General features: G+C 35.2%; 2 protein-coding genes across 4 annotated transcripts in view; both read left to right on the forward strand.

The window, feature by feature from the left end:
- Positions 1 to 4,311, forward strand: part of flna (filamin A, alpha (actin binding protein 280)) — a 50,537-nt gene extending 46,226 nt beyond the window's left edge. For all 3 annotated transcript variants that reach the window (XM_073823069.1, XM_073823070.1, XM_073823071.1), the window contains 2 exons: positions 767 to 970; positions 3,263 to 4,311. In XM_073823069.1, the coding sequence (XP_073679170.1) occupies positions 767 to 970; positions 3,263 to 3,447 (389 nt within the window). In that variant the 3' untranslated portion in view covers positions 3,448 to 4,311. The remainder of the gene's footprint in view (positions 1 to 766; positions 971 to 3,262) is intronic.
- A 3,209-nt stretch (positions 4,312 to 7,520) lies between these two features.
- On the forward strand, positions 7,521 to 15,584 carry emd (emerin). Its single transcript, XM_073823680.1, has 8 exons — positions 7,521 to 7,605; positions 8,195 to 8,278; positions 8,466 to 8,561; positions 8,671 to 8,705; positions 8,792 to 8,829; positions 13,642 to 13,683; positions 13,775 to 13,831; positions 14,458 to 15,584. Exons 2-8 carry the CDS (start codon positions 8,197 to 8,199, stop codon positions 14,681 to 14,683), a joined length of 576 nt encoding a protein of 191 aa, XP_073679781.1. The 5' UTR covers positions 7,521 to 7,605; positions 8,195 to 8,196; the 3' UTR covers positions 14,684 to 15,584.
- Positions 15,585 to 16,837: the final 1,253 nt, after the last annotated feature.

Consider the following 16,837-nt stretch of genomic DNA (forward strand, 5'->3'; position numbering starts at 1 on the left):
TTTTCAATAAATACATGTTTATTAAATCCTACTTTATTGCATCCACTTTATTTTTCAACATATATTTTTATAACATTTATTTCATCATATATATTTTTTTTAAATCTGATTTATAACTAATTTAAACTCTTATTGCCTAGTTCTTTTTAATATATATATTTTTATTTTTATTTTTTTTAATCATATTTTATCTAATTTGGGTATTTTTAAAACTAATTTAAACTCCTATGGCCTAGTTCCTTTAAACTAAATACATTTGAATAAATCTTTATGGCATTACTTATTTTTCAGATTTATTTTATAACGTATTTTATCAAGGCTTTTTTTATATTTAATTTAGCTACCTTTATAACCAATTTAAACTCTTCTTACCTAGTTCTTTTCAACTAAATGTTTAACGAATTCTGTGTTTGTTTTTTTTTAACCAATTTATTTTTATAACTTTTCATAATGGTATTTTTTTTTAATGTAATTTAGGTTTTTAAACTAATATTTCCTAGTTCTTTTCAACTATTGATTTTTAATAAATCCTACTTTATGGCATTTACTATTTTTTTTTTTTTTTGACTTTTTAAAAAAAAATTTAAAATTTAAATCATGGTACTTCTATGTCTAATTTAGATAGCTAATTTAAACTCATATTCCCTAGTTGTTTTCAAGTAAATGCAAAAAAAAAAAAAAAGTTAAAACTTTAGTGTTTTATCATATCTAATTGGTGGTGGACAGAAACTGGTATAGTGTGTAATTTCAAATGTGTCCTTTGCAGGTTCCCGATTGGTCAATAGCCACAGCATGCATGAGACTTCTTCAGTACTGGTCGACCCTGTGACCCGCAGTGTGACGACCAGCCAGCAGGCGGCTCCAGGCTGGGGCAGCTCCGACGCCAGCCGTGTAGTTGCCAAAGGTCTGGGACTCAACAAGGGCTTCATAGGACAGAAGAACACTTTCAGTGTGGACTGTAGTAAAGCAGGTAGGGGCCAGAAGTGGATTACTTTAAACCCATTCAGTTGGTTCCTGTTAATTGCAAACATTTGACTAGGGCTGCACGATATATCGAAAAATTATCGTTATCGCGATATTAGTATACGCGATATCAGTATCGCAGAGAGTTGCGATAATTTACATTTTAATTTATGTGCCAAACATTTGTGTGTTGCATGCATAGGTTGTCCTCATTTGACCAAACAGATGGGGGCTTACTATCTTTATACCCGCCTCCCAAGTAGGTTCTATAATGCTATTGGCTAGAACGGGCGAACAGGTGAACCCGGTGGCTCAGAGCAGAGAATGAAAAATAAATACGGCAGGAGTATGAAGGGAGAAAATGACAGCAGCGACGAACTTATGCCTAAAAAGAACTGTACAGGAATCAAAATTGCCACAGTTTATGCTCCCAAAATTTAATCTGCACAACCTCAAATTATATTTGGGTGCATTTGTGCGAGAAATTGTTGTGGTGCGACCTAGTTTCATTTCTTTACAAAACTTTCACTAACCTAACTACTGCACAGACTGCTGTGAGCTGATGCGTTTGCCGTTCTCTCCAACATTACATAACCATTTAATCTTTATTGTTACCTTTAAAGGTTGTATCAGCGGTTTCTAGCCTAAAACATAAAGTGCCAAATTCAGCTGACCTTTCATCACGATCCGCTCGCTGCTTGCCCCATAAATTGTCAGTGAAAAAACCGCGTCTCTCTGGTCAGCCTAGGGTCCGAGATATGCCAAAAAAACAATCGGCACTACCAACCTTTCCACACATAAACAGTGTTCCAACCAATCAGCGTCAGGGGTTTGGTGTTGTGGACTTTCCTACTGGTGCTGGGATGTGAGGGAGGCGGAGCGAAAGTCCACAACACCAAACCCCTGACGCTGATTGACACCGTTTGTCGCTTGTTTGACGCTTTATGTTTCAGGCTACAAATCGCTAATACAACCTTTAATGAAGATTTGAGATATTAGCTGTCTTCCTGTCACTGACAATGCGCACTGCTGAACTAGGAACCGGACGTTTTTTTTTTTGTTTTTTTTTCTGAAACCTCTGTTCCGGATTTGCACAAACTGCATTGCAATTAGGGGTGTGTGGTATGACTATTTTTGATTGTGGACAGTAAAAAGGTTCTGTACAACGCGGCATTCATTCACATCAGATGATAACTCAGCGGCCGAGTTCCACTCACGAAGGGGAGTATTTTCCACTGGGGACACGCTTTTCAAAATCCTGTTGGTGTCCTCCGACTTTCAAGTGGTTTGTTGAAGTAATCTCTTGTATTGCAGAGTGCATGCTATGCACTGCCGAGAGTTTTGCGCGATCCTTAAAACGAAACCAAAAGTAAAACGCGTAGGCTACACGCATTTAAAAGCAATTTTAATACCCCACATTTAGAGAGCGACTCCCCAATGCACGCAAATTAGGCTAGATAAAATATCTAGGCTGTTATTAGAATGTGGGCTATAATAAGTTGTAAAGTTGTCTATAACTTTGTATCATACTAAAAAAAAAAAATAGTAATAATAATAATTCGGTCTCTATTTGCACTTTGAATATTGAAAGAGTAGTCTACTTTGAATATGGCTGCATTTATTGTCTATTTTTTTGTTATTTATACTGTGTGTTTTTTTTTTTTTTTTTTTTTGATTCTAAGGCTTTCAGAAACAGCCCATTTGATTTGCCTGGCAATTGGAATCAGCCATGAAGAATAAAGATCAGTGCATTACTAAAGAAATTGGGTGCTCGTAATTTTTTTTGATGCTCCTAACTTTTTGAAGTTTAATAGTAATTTTGATTTTTGTATAATGTTTTATTTAAAAAAACAAACAAAAAACAGGCAAGGCAAGGAAATATTTAGTTTAAAAGATGCTCTTACATGTAAATAAAAAGTAATGTTTGAAAGCAATTCATTTTGTGTTTGCAGGTCTATGGTAACAACAAACCAGAAATCAGAATATCTGCCGAGGTTTTAAGTCATTCATAGTGTTTTAAAGTCAAAATTTTTGCAACTTCCTTGACATAATTTTTTTTTTTTTAGCCTGAATTAGATTTAATTCGGATGACAGAAGAATATCTATTACCTGTTTATTTTAGCATGATCATTACATATTTAAATATTTAAAAAAATAGATAATTTTATTATTAAAGCATTTCTCTAGGGAAATGTAATATCGCAAGAAATATCGTTATCGCAATATTTAACACCAATATCGCATATTTTCCTAATATCGTGCAGCCCTACATTTGACACTATTTCCATTCTCTCCACAGGGAGAAACATGCTCCTGGTTGGAGTGGACGGACCCAAAGTACCCTGCGAGGAAATCTTGGTGAAACACTTGGGTAACCGTCTGTATAATGTGTCCTACCAGCTGAAGGAGAAAGGAGAGTACATCCTGGTGGTGAAATGGGGCGACGAGCACATCCCCGGGAGCCCGTATCACATCACTGTCTAACAGCGCTTTACCCAAACCTCCAACACAAACCATCAAATACATGAACACTGAAAACTGTCTTGTCCTTCCGTTTTGTGATCCTCTCATCCAGTATTTTCCTGCACCACTATTCAGCTTTCAAGCAAGAGAGGGACTTAAAAGAAGCACCTTTTCACTGTATGCCAGTCATTTTTGGATCCTGTTACATTTGCTGCATTTAGTAATCCTTTAAATCAGAGGGTCTTGGTGGCTTTTGCTCAGTGTTTGGTTTGTTACTGATCTTGTCCCTAACACAGAGTAGCTGCTAGTATGTTTGGTTGGTTTAGGAGACTGCTGTTCCAGTCATAACTGTACAGAGTAACCTTTGCTAGTAGCAGGAGAAATCTAGATGTGATTCAGCCGCTTGTTTAACACACATTTGTTTTTGTTTTACTTACCATTGGGTGAAGTGGCGCTTAACCGTAGACTGAATTAACACTGGTGCCAGAGCTCTGTGGGTCTGACCTTCTGTCTGAGTGTTTGGAATATTTTTCAATCTACAGAGCTGCGTGTTGCTTCCGTTTGACCATGAAGGCGTTTTTAGAAATGCCATTTAAAACAAAGGGAAGTTGCATGGCGGATTAAAGATGTCATTTGGCTGAAGGTGTAACGAAAGGGAGATTTGATGCATACTGCTTGAGTTATTGTTGGTTATGTAAAACGCACTTGGAAGTCGTTGGCAAATGTCACTTATTTGCGCTCACCTTGTCGGCTCTTTAGCCCTTTGTGCTCCAATGTCAATGTATAATCAGTGTTTCTGACTTAAAAAATTAGTTGTCTAAAAAAAGAATAAATAAAGTTTTGACCTACAGTATTTTGATACACAATAAACTTGTCTTAACTATTTTTCTGTCAGTTCACGTCTAAATGTTTTCATTTTCTTGTATATCTACTAATGTTTCTCCCCCAAGAGTTTTGATTTATCTTTCATAAATGGTGGTTCCATGGTTAAATCATTTTAATATAGGTAATGTGGTTAAGGGAACTCTAACTTGAAATTTGGTGATCTAGAATGTGCAAAATGTCTGGAGACCTTTTGAGTTGGTATTAAGCATTTAAACTTCAAATATATGCACAGTTTTGAGATAAAATTGAACATCCAAGATTGCCTTGAAGTCACCATGAAATCAAAATTGGCAGTTTTATGAAATATTTCAGTTTTTGTTATAAAATAATAATTAATGCATGTGCTTTTGTAATCTAATAATAATAAAAAAAAAAGGATTACAATGCCAAAATTTCCAAAAAGGTAATTGCGACTTTTGGTCTCGCAATTCTGACTTTTTTTTTTTCTCACAGCTGAGAGTACATCTTGCATTTTTTTTGTGATACAAGCTCGGAATTCTGACTTATTTTTCTCGCTATTTCGAGTACATCAAACTTACAATTCTTTGTAAGTTTTGTACAATTCTTACAACGACTTTTGTCTTGCAATTTTGAGTACCTCTCACAATTCTGACTTTTTTTCTCGCAATTTTAATCGCGTTTTTCAATTCTGACTTTTTTCCCCTCAGAATTGACAAACTAGCAATTCTGACTTTTTTCTCCATAGAAATGACAAACTAGCAATTATGACTTTTTTCTGACTCCCTCCCCGTAATTCAGATTTTTTCCTCAGTTTCGAGTACATCTCGCAATTGTTTCTCCTTAAGAGTTCATACAAACTTATCATTCCGACTTTTTTTTCTTGCAATTTGAGTACCTCTCGCAATTCTGACTTTTTCCCCCTCAGTCTTGCGTTTAAGTACTGTACATCTTGCAATTCCAACTGAGAATTGATACAAGCTCGCAATTCAGATTTTTTTTCTCAATTTCGAATACATCTCGCAATTGTTTCTCCTCAGAATTGATAAATTACATTTCCGACTTTATCTTGCAATTGAGTACCTCTGGCAAATGGTAAGTCAGCTGTATTTATGCCTGACGTAGATTAACTTGAGTGTGTTCCAGCTGTGTTAATTAGGCTAAGTATCTGACGTGCTCCTCCCGAACTTTAATAAAACATCATTTAATTTCTGTCAATTCTATGGACAAAAAAAGAAAGAGAAATGTGAGAACTTTCAATTACCTTAATGTTTTGTTCAGTAGCGGAAACGGGCTATTATAACTAAAAGACACTGTTAGACACTGTTAAAACATGGCTTGATGAACACTGGCAGAAGTAAAACTACTACTGTAATTGCTTAGTTACTGATTCGTCATATCAGTTCTTTCTGTTGATAATCTTGAGTAATTCTAAATCAGGTTGACGCCCATGGCTGGCATGCAACTGAGTCAAGATACTGTACATAAACAGCTGTACTCTGACCATATAAGGTAGGACGGGCCCAGTGTCATAACTTTGGTTTCCAAGGGCCCTGGATCTATTTATTACGCGAGACGACTCCTTGCGGGGAGGTTGACTACCTAGTGACTACATACTTTTTGTTTTATAAATATAATATTTATAATATAGTAAATATGGTGATTTGTTCACACCAAAAATAATTTAGGTATTACTGCTCAAGCGCTACCCTTTACAGAAGCGTAACATTGAATCATGTTATCGCAGTCTGTCCATGACAACGCGAAAACAAAAATAAACAGTTTAGGTTTTCTCCTGTCGTCAAAAGGTCCAAGTCCTTGAATAGTTGCACTGTCGCCCCTCAGCGGTACACAAGTGCACTGCATGTCGGGACGGTTTACTTGATGTAGTTTTGTCATCATTTTTAATCACACGTCGTTCTGAGCCAGAATTTCTGTTTTTCCTTAAACAGAGAAGTTTGACTAATGCTTCCCGTTTTTCATGAACTTGCAACGAACGTACACGAAGTGTTCAAGCTTCAAAAAGGACCCTAATATGATGGCCCATATTATGCATTATTTCAAGTCATCTGAAGTCATGATCATTTGTGTGAGGAACAGGCTGAAATTGAACATGACATCAGTCTAATTTTTCCTTTGTATTCATGTGTAGGCATTACGTTAGATCTTTTTAGAGTCTATCTTAAATCAAACTGAATCTCACTGATTATCATTTAACACTTATATTTTAATCTTGTAAAAAAAGTGTACACTACAGTCAAACGTTTGAACGGTAAGAATTTTTTTAATAAGTCTCTTCTGCTCACCAAGCCTGGATTTATTTGATCCAAAGTACAGGAAAACATATTTTAAAATGTAATTTATTCATGTGATTTCAAAGCTGAATTTTTAACATCATTACACCAGTCACGTGATTCTTTAGAAATCATTCTAATATTCTGATTTGCTGCTCAACAACATTTATTATAATATAAAACAGCCAAGTAGAATTTTTTTCAGGTTTCTTGAATGAAAAGTTCAGAAGAACAGCATTTATCTGAAATAGTAATGTTTTGCAACATTGTCGTTTTCATCACTTTTGATCAATTTAAAACATCCTTGCTAAATAAAAGTATTAAAAATAAAATTATACTGACTCCAAGCTTTTGAATGGTATAGTGCATAAAGTTACAAAAGCTTTTTATTTCAGATAAATCATCAAAGAATCCTAAAAAAATTTACTCAATTGTTTTAAATATTGATAATAATAATAATGATAATAAAATGTTTCTTGAACAGCAAATCTGCATATTAGAAAGATTTCTGAAGGGCACTGGAGTCTGGGGTAATGATGCTGAAAATTCAACTTTAAAATCACAGGAATAAATTACATTTTAAAATAGATTTAAATAGAAAGCAGGTATTTAAAACAGGAAAAATATTTCCGTTTTTGCTGGCTTCGAATCAAATAAATTGAGGCTTGTTGAGCAGAAATAACTTCTGTAAAAAAACAAACAAAACACACACACACACACACACACACACACACACACACACACACACACACACACACACACACACACACACACACACACACACACACACACATATATACAAATTGACCGCTAGTGTCTATAATCTTTTTTTTTAAATCTTATCATATTTATATTGTAGAGATACTCAGTTGCTCAGTTAACCTAATACAAAGTCTACAAAAAAAAGAAAAGAAAAAAGAAAGACTTGCAACAACACGCCCAGTCAGTATGAGGCGTAAGGAAGTGATGCGTCTCTCCTCCTCCAGCGCGGCACGCCCAGCTCAGGAAAAAGCGCCTTTTTAACGTCCTGGGATCGTTTAAGGTAATTCAATTATGACAAAATTGTATTTTTATACATAGAAGAAGGTATATATAGGCGAGAAAATACGCGAAACTGTTACTATTGCAGTTCTAATTGCTCACGCGTCTATCCTAAGTCGAGCTAAATACGCTAAAGTTGTGTCAGTGGTTTCGCTTGCTAGCTCGGTCCCGAGAAATCAGTTTCTCTGACCATTTTTTCGCCTGAAAAACGCGTTTGTGTTCCTTTTCGCTTAAATGTTTTTGATTTGATCTGACAGAAGATGCCGTGTTCGTTTGATCTTTGCTAGGACGTGTCTTTTGTTAAGAGTAACTGTTACCTCTCAAAGCTTACAGCTGTTGCAGGCTGCACATGTGTGACATTCAGCCCCAGATGTTGTTAGTCTGACTCAGAAGTACCAGTGCTGGTTGTTGTACCTCGCTATGAGAGAGTCTTTTTTGTTCTTTCAGACGCTTTTTAAAGATAAAATAAGCTTGGATTTACGTTACGTTAGTTACGTTTCTCAGGCAACTAGTAGGCCTACTAGTTACCTACATGCTGGAACATTATCGTGAGTCACTTCAGTTTTTTGTTTTGTTTTTTGTTTGTGCAGATATGTCCTCATTAAGTGGAAAATCTGATAAGGAGATCAGTCAGCTGCTGGATGAATATGGCATTAAACACGGACCCATAGTAGGTATGTGTTAAGTAAGCCTTTAGTCTTTTTTTTTTTTTTGGTTAAAACATTTCATTTAAATTTATTTTTATTTATTACATTTTAGCACTAGTTCTGGAAAAGCATGTTAAAACATGTTTTTTTTTTTTTTTTGTCAGTGACAATGGGAAACATGTACTATTATTTGGTGTTGGGTTTGTTTTTGCAGAATCCACACGGAAGCTCTATGAAAAGAAACTGAATGAAGCCATGGCCAAAAAAACGAAGCCTTCCTCGCCTGACAAGACATACTACCGTGAAGAACGTAAGGCTCCTCTTAATAAAAAAAAAAAAAAAAAAAAAAGAGACAGAGTGACATTCCCCAGATGTATGGTGTAGAATTACACTTGTAAAATGTACTTTTGTTTTCATAGAGGAGGAAGTGGAATATGTTACCTATCATCAGGCCGTAAGTAAAAACTGAATTGAAATTTGAAGGATAACTGCTCATATCTTTAGACATGTAGCCAATAATCAGACATTTTTCATATTCAGCAGCCACAAATGACCAGATTCGATGGATTTGGTGATGTGTAAGTAGCTTATTTAATTTCCCTGAATATGTTAAGGGGTTTCTGCAGGTCTTAAAAAATCTTCATCTGCCCTTCAACAATTTAATGTCTTAAAGGGATAGTTCACCCAAAATTCATTAATTACTCACCATTATGTTGTTCCAAACCTGTAAGACCTTTGTTCATCTTCAGAACACAAATTAAGATATTTTTAATGAAATCTGAGAGCTTTCTGACTCTGCATAGACAGCAACACAACTGATATGTTCAAGGTCCAGAAAGGTAGTAAGGACATTGATAAAATAGTCCATGTGAAATAAGTGGTTCAACTTTAATTTTATGAAGCTATGAGAATTAGAGGTCGACCGATATTGGTTTTACCGATACCGATAGCTGGGTTGGACCACACTGGCCGATACCGATTAATTAACCGATAGTTTTTGAAAATGGATACTGAAAGGCAACTGAAATAGTGCTCTACTATTTTTAAAAAAGTACTACTTTGTAAATTAATAAAAATATTCATATTAATTATATATTGACCATTAAAGTTATTTCATTAGTTTCATTAGTTCATTAATGTTAACAAAATAAACTTCAAAATTTAACAATATATCAGTAAATGTTGAAATTAACAACACTTCTATTCTACAGCTTTCATCAGTTTTAGTTGATGTTACAAATGGGCTCATTGTAAAGGGGTGGGAACAACAATATGTAAAATTGCAGTTTCTATGCTTTTTGTTTATATTTGGAATCTCTGTATGTCAGTACTGCCATCTTAAAATTAAGATTCAATTTAATTACATTTTATGTCAAATTTATTTTATGCAAGATTTACTTTTTTATTATACAAGCAGTCTACTTTTTAAAACAATTACTTATTTAAAATAAGTATCCGAAATTTAAGTATCTGAAAGTTTACAGACAATAGTTGTATAATAATAATTGTTTTTTCTTTTCGTTTGATTATTAATGATGAGATCATAGACAGTGGCTGCATTCAAACGAATGCACAGATCTATTTCGATATATCAGATGTTTTGTCCTGCTCTGAAAACATAACTGACTGTGTGTACTGTACATCAGTTTCGTATAAAAGTATTCGAAAATGCAAGTGCATTTAACCGCATTCGCAATTGAGCTTTTTAGGATGAACAAACACATAGAGCAAGTGAAAGTCTGTCAGTGCGTGAGTTTAGTGTAGGGCTGGGCAAACTTAACAAACTTAACACCAGGACGACAAAAAAAAAGAGAGAGGAAGCAGCGACGAAAGTGAAACTAACTTCGAGTTATTATCCAAAGATGTTGAAATTGTCGACAAAAAAGGTAGCACGAATTCCGTTATATAAGTGGTTTGGCTACCTGAAAAGTGACTCTTAGCTCAGCTGAGAGTTTGGCGCGATTGTTAAAACTGAAACCGAAAGCAAAAAACGCACGCGCATTCAAAAGCAATTTTAATCCCCCCAATGCACGCAAATTAGGCTACATGACATATCTAGGCTGTTATTAGTATGTAGGCTATGATAGGTTGTGTATGTCTATAGCTCTGTATCATGCTTGAAATATCCGTCTCTATTTGCACTTTGAATATTTAGAGAGTAGCCTACTTTGATTATGGCTGAATTATCTGCACTTAATACGATTAAGAAAGAACCGTGTCGTAATTTTTTGTTATTTATACTGTAGATTGTTTCAAAATACAGTGGTTGCCTCTAATTTAAATAGCTCAACCTATAGTAGAGAAAATAAACAATTGTGTTAATAATAATAATAAATAAATAAATTATTGTGTTACAAATTATGTTTTTACAATAATTTTATGTTTACATTTTGTACATTTACTCTCATTTACCATACTCTGTCACAACTTTTATTTTTTTAATTTATTTTAGTAAGTTGTTTTAATTTTTAAGGCCAAATCTGTAATCTGTTTTTGTTAATAAACTATACTTTAAATGTAATTTAATGAACCCTTTCATTTTTGTGGCTTTAGTCATTGTTGGGATACTATTTTAAAGCTGGCAACATCAACAGCTTATATCGAAATATATATCGTTATCGTTCAATATGGGGAAAAAATATCGAGATTACATTTTTGCCATATCGCCCAGCCCTAGTTTAGTGCATATAATAGTACTGCATTACAAACGGCAGAAATGAAGACTTATCTAAAGTAAAACACTGCGGGTGGAAGCACACACTGTCAAGCAATGCGCACTTGTCTCATAGTGCAAATTCTGTGCTATGAAGCCCGCCGCGTCTCTAGCGCGCACACGTGCCATATGCGGGGAAAAACACAAGCTCGTTTAAGAGAGGATTGCAATGCGTCGGAGAATCCATTTTTCACCCACGCTTAATGAAACCGGGCAGAAGTGCAGCGCTGCGTTGCGCGGACAACTCGCAGGTATCACACTCACACAGGACCCGTCGCGTGTAGTTCAAGCAGAAGTTTCAAATAAACAGTTTATTTAATCACCAAATGGGCAAATGTTTACTTCAAGTATGATCAAAAAAGCGGCAAAGATTAGTTTAAACAACAGATCAAACGGAAAGAGAAAGTGTGATCTATATTGTTGTAGCCATTTAAGAAAATGTCTTTTCTGTTTTACATTTGTTTAAATATTGTTTGTTTGTGTTTTGTTTCAGTTTAATCTGTTAATTACGAAAGAAGCTTGTGTAATTTGTAAATGGTAATAAGGATGTGGTATGAATTGGACGGCAATAAGCCGGGAGAATTGGAGAGTGTCAGACACAATTTTTGACCACTTCGTACGTTTTTATTTGTGGAAAATCCCTTCTTAAACAAATTTCGTTTTGTATAATTTTTATCTTAATTTTTAATACATATTTTTGTTGATCAGTTATTAAAATCAAGTAAGAACAAGGAAAACTGGCATTGTGAAATAAAGTGCCTAACGATGCAAACCCACTACCATGCTTCTGCGACCTGAAGAAAAGGCTAAAACATAAATTATAGCTCTATATGAAGCATACAGACTTTATTAGAGCTACAGAAATACAAACGTTTCACTTAAATGCACAATACTCAATCTTCCAGCCCAGGGTCAAGTTTTTATGAACATTAACAACTATCTGGGACAGATATGATGTAATGTAAAACTGTGAATGGCGCGTTGTGGCTCAGCAGGATTTCTAACACCGTTTGCTTTCTCACATCACGTCTTTAAATCTGCAACTTTGCTGGCTAACAATATGACCAGCTTGATATAAACCAATGCAAATATATGGTAACAATCCTGACATTAAACATTGGTGTTGGACTTAACCTCTCATACTCTGTGACAGCGGAGCGGAGCGTAAGCAGCTTCAGCAAAGAACGCAACCCGGAAAAACTATAGGCAAGGATTTTTGCCGATAACCGATAGTTCCACCAATCAACTATCGGTGCCGATTAATCTGCAAAACCGATACATCGGTCGACCTCTAATGAGAATAATTTTTGTGCGCAAAGAAAACAAAAATAACAACTTTATTCAACAATTTCTTCTCCTGTGTCAGTCTTTGTTAAAATAGTCCATTTGACATCAGTGGTTCAAGTCGAGAATACTCTTTGTGCGCAAAGACTGACATGGAAGATAAGAAGTTGTTGAATGAAGTTATTTTTGTTTTCTTTGCGCACAAAAAGTGTTCTTGTAGCTTCATAAAATTAAAGTTGAACCACTGATGTCACACTGACTATTTTAACAATGTCCTTAATACCTTTCTGAGGCTTGAATGTCACGATTTCATCAAAAATATCTTAATATGTGTTTCAAAGATGAACAAAGGTCTTACAGGTTTGGAACGACATGAGAGTAATTAATGACAGAATGTCCATTTTTGGTTAGAATAGCCCTTTAAAAACGTCTTGAATCAGAGAAGAAAGTCTTACATTCATGAAGTGATGATATCAAATTTTCTGACACCCCCCCCCCCCCCCACACACACACACACACACTTGGGGCCCTGGTAATTTAGTCCCCCTTTTCACCCAACTACGAAGCCCCTGGTCTTGAGTCATTGAACAAAATTAAGTGAGGTTATGCTTAAAACAAGAACAAATGCAGTATCCATCAAAGGGGTATGAAAACTTTTTTTCCATATTCTGTTTTTTTTTTTTTAATTAACAGGGATCGATTGGAAGTTGTATTTTCTGTTGTATTAACTTCTACAACATGTTGACAGAACATACACAGAAAAATAAAACCTGCAGAAACCCTGATATGAAGGGTTTGCACTTACGTCTTGATTTGGTCGGTTACCCGGATGCGTGTCCATATTGGAGATACTCGGATGTAAACAACAGCATGGATTGCACAGTTAATGTGCTACTGAATACGTTATTAATCTAATTTATGCTGTCTAAACCATGGAAAAAATGTGTGGAAGCTGCTAAATCATATAGAGAAGGACTTAAGCAGGAAAGGGTGCAATATTTTGACAAACTGAAATTAATAGTTGTAAAGATTAGCCTAAAATTTCACTTACCTGACGAAATGATAAGAACAAACATGAATGTTGTTAAGAGTCTTGCCCTTTTGTTGACAGTGTTCTGCACTCTTCTCCTTTGTTATAACTTTTGTCAGTCTATAGTACTCCAAATGTTTCTCCTGCTAGTACAGTGCTAGGACAGGCCAAAACATGACAATAATAGACCGTTTTCTGCAGTAATAATCAGCAAAATATGCAAGTTTCATTCAGTTCAGTGGCATTTTTACATTCAGTGCCGCCAATATGGCAGATTGACGACGTGTTATGAAAACACTATTAAGCAGTGATCTTAATACTTCTTATATGCTTACAGTAATTTTGTGTGTGATCTCTCCCCAGCACAAGGAGGTCAAAGGTCACCGATGCAGATTTTGCCCATGAGTGAGATTCATTATTTCTTTCCATCTCATTTTTGTAGCTTAAAAGTGGTTTCCACTTAAATGCTAAATGGATATATGTGTTCTCTCTACAGCATACGGAGGTCAAAGCTGACTGATTACCGAGATGATGACATAGGCTACAACAATGAGTGAGTTTATAATGTTATTTCCCAGTGTTTATCTTATTTTTGTCTTCTGCTAAAACATAGGTCTCCAAACTTGGTCTTGGAATTAAGCTCCAACTCTAATTAAAACACACGTTGAACCAGCTAAGACCAGCTAATCAAGGTTTTGCTAGGGCCAGAGATTGTCTTACTATTAGAAGATGAGAGGGTCTATATTACGTACTATTGGAGAAAGCATAACAGTCAGCTTGGAGCTTCACTAAATGAAGATATTTCCTCAAAAAAGCTGTTTGTTAGCTTAGTGAAGAAAAAAGTCTGGTCTTTTCCTTGCACCACAGTGTTACCTTTAGCTGTTACACTTTTTGGCTAAAGGTTGTAGGCTTGCCTTCTAGTGGCTTTGTTACTAGGGCTGTCCACTAAGACCTTGATTAGCCGGTTCAGGTGTGTTCAGGGTTGGAGCTGAACTCTGCAGCACTGTGGCTCACTAGGACCAAACTTGCCTACCCCTGTACTAGGCATTCTAGAAACTTCCTGGCAGGTGTGTTGAACCAAGTTTGGAGACCTCTGTTCTAAAATATGATACTACAATTTGGCTATAATACTGTAGTCACATGAAAATAAATGAACTGTCCTTCCTGTCTATTTTAAAGACCCATCCTCAGCCCATCTCGTACCTCCTATCAAAGTTCATCTCGGCTAGGCTCCTCAGTCCCCAAATCCATGCAGCGTGGCTCATCCAGTCCAGAGAGCAGCAAATCTGGAGGTGTGCCGGGCTGGCTTCGTGTCTTGGTGTTTATCATCATTGCTGTGTTTCTGTATTATGTGTACACGTGTATGGAGCCAGCTGAGGAGACCCCCTTTAAAAACATTCAGTAGAAGGACGGTGAGATGTTTTAAATATGTTCATCAGCCCCAAACTAAACTGATTCAGTACAAGAACAAACAAAACTAAAGTCTGGAATGAGAGCAAATAATATTCTGTATGAGCACAGACTGTGAAGTTTAGTAGCAGTTGTTGTACAACCATGAACTTATGCATAAAATACTTGCTTTGTGCATTTTCTTTTAAATCAAACCGGTACATATGTGGAAGGAAAATTCTGTATTTTATGATGATTGGGCATTTAAGTCTCTTTACGCTTATTTTCTTATGAATTGTGTGTAAAATCCTTTTGCTGTAGCAGTGTATTCAGAGCTTGTGTTCATGGCACATTCTGTAGAGCACTATTTGAATTTGGTGTTTTTAGAGTTAAAATTAAGGTGCTGAATTTAAAAACTGAAGAAATTTGAGCAATAAAGCACACAAGGCTGTGCCAGTTCGTGAATAATAGAGCTAAAGGCCATTGTTAAGCACAATTCAACAACCCCTTCAGCCAAGATTATATTCACAATATGAGCTTTGAGTGCAGTATTACAAAGAAAAATGACTTTTTTTTTATGAAACAGATTAATTCATTCTATACTGTCCTTCTGCTGCTTGTCCCTGACATGTAAACACTACCAAAATGCCTTTTTTTATTATATGTATAAATGGTGTCGCCAAAAAGTTTTTGGAAACCTAAGCCACACATAGAATGTATACCATTGTTCTTAGATAATGACAACTCAGTAAAAACATGTTTATATTAAAGCTCTTCTCATTTTGCCAAATAATTGAACAAAAAATTTCCAACACTTTTTAAATTTGAAATTTGTGTGCTTGAAAAACTTGTACTGTCTTTAAAAAAAAAATGACACTTGGTTTGAAATTTTATCTAATAAAGTGACATTTGTGTAAGATTTTTCCTGTTTTTTATCAACATGATTAAATCCTTTGACCAACAAAAAAAAGTTTTTAGCAGTACTGTTTCCACACGTGCAAAGGCTTTTTCTACTGTTAGAGGCTTCATGAGAAGGACAGCAAATGTTTGGTAATTACAAATGCAGTCCATCTTTTTAGTTCTTGATTTCTGGCAATGGAGTGAATAAACAGTAGCATTAGAAATCCATCAGTAAGGATCATACAAAATGCATTCTACAGTATTTTTTACTTAGTACTGATCTGAATAAGATATTTCACATAAAAGACATTTCCATATAGTCCACATAAGAAAGCATAAAAAAATTACCCTGTTCAAAAGTTTACATGCACTGTGTTGTTACCTGAATGATCCACAGCTGTTTTTTGTTTAGTGATAAGTGTTCATGAGTCCCTTGTTTGTCCAGAACAGTTAAACTGCCCGCTGTTATTCAGAAAATTTCTTCAGGTCCAACAAATTCTTTGTTTTTTCAGCATTTTTGAAAGAGTGAAAAAAAATTTACTTGCAGATCAGGGTACATTTAACTTTTTTGTCTTCTGAGAAACATGTAAGTAGCTTCTGAAAGGCAGTACTAAATGGGAAAAAATATAATATTTAGGCAAAATAAGAAAAATGTACACCTCTTCATTCTGTTCAACAGTTGACACCCCTGGCTCTTAATGCATCCTTTTTCCTTCTGGAGCATCAGTGAGTGTTTGAACCTTCTGTAATAGTTGCATATCAGTCCCTCAGTTGTCCTCAGTGTAAAAAGATGGATCAAAAAACTATACAGTCATTGTTGGAAAGAGTTTAAATACACAAAAATGCTGAAAAACCAAAGAATTTGTTTTGATTTTTCTGAAGAACGGCAGGCAGTTTTAACTCTTCAGGACAAACAAGAGACTCATACACAACTATCACTGAGGACAAAAAAACAAACAGCTGTGGATCATTTAGGTAACAGTATTAAGAAACAAGTGTATAGAAACTTTTGAACGGAGTCATTTTTATAAATTCATAACATTTTGCAGATTCTGCAAGGTGTATGTAAACTTTTGACTTCATCTATATTAGTGCTTTATTAATGTGAAGGTATCCTTAAAAAAACATCAAAAACCATACATGATAATATCTGTATTACTCAAAAGGCTGGCAGAAAAATCTTTCTGAATATACGAGTGGTGACAACTCCGAGGTTTGGTAGAAGTCTTGCGTGTAAATATGTGGGAGCAGTCCTTGTGTATTATTCAAA

This window comes from Garra rufa, chromosome 18 (assembly GCF_049309525.1).
Source record: "Garra rufa chromosome 18, GarRuf1.0, whole genome shotgun sequence".
Taxonomy (NCBI): Eukaryota; Metazoa; Chordata; class Actinopteri; order Cypriniformes; family Cyprinidae; genus Garra; species Garra rufa.

Excerpts from the sequence above, each read along its gene's own strand:
- emd (XM_073823680.1), top strand. The coding sequence starts at position 8,197 with ATGTCCTCATTAAGTGGAAAATCTGATAAGGAGATCAGTCAGCTGCTG. Across the intron at positions 8,830-13,641 it reads TTCGATGGATTTGGTGATGT|CACAAGGAGGTCAAAGGTCA; the intron begins GTAAGTAGCTTA and ends ATCTCTCCCCAG. Across the intron at positions 13,832-14,457 it reads GACATAGGCTACAACAATGA|ACCCATCCTCAGCCCATCTC; the intron begins GTGAGTTTATAA and ends TCTATTTTAAAG.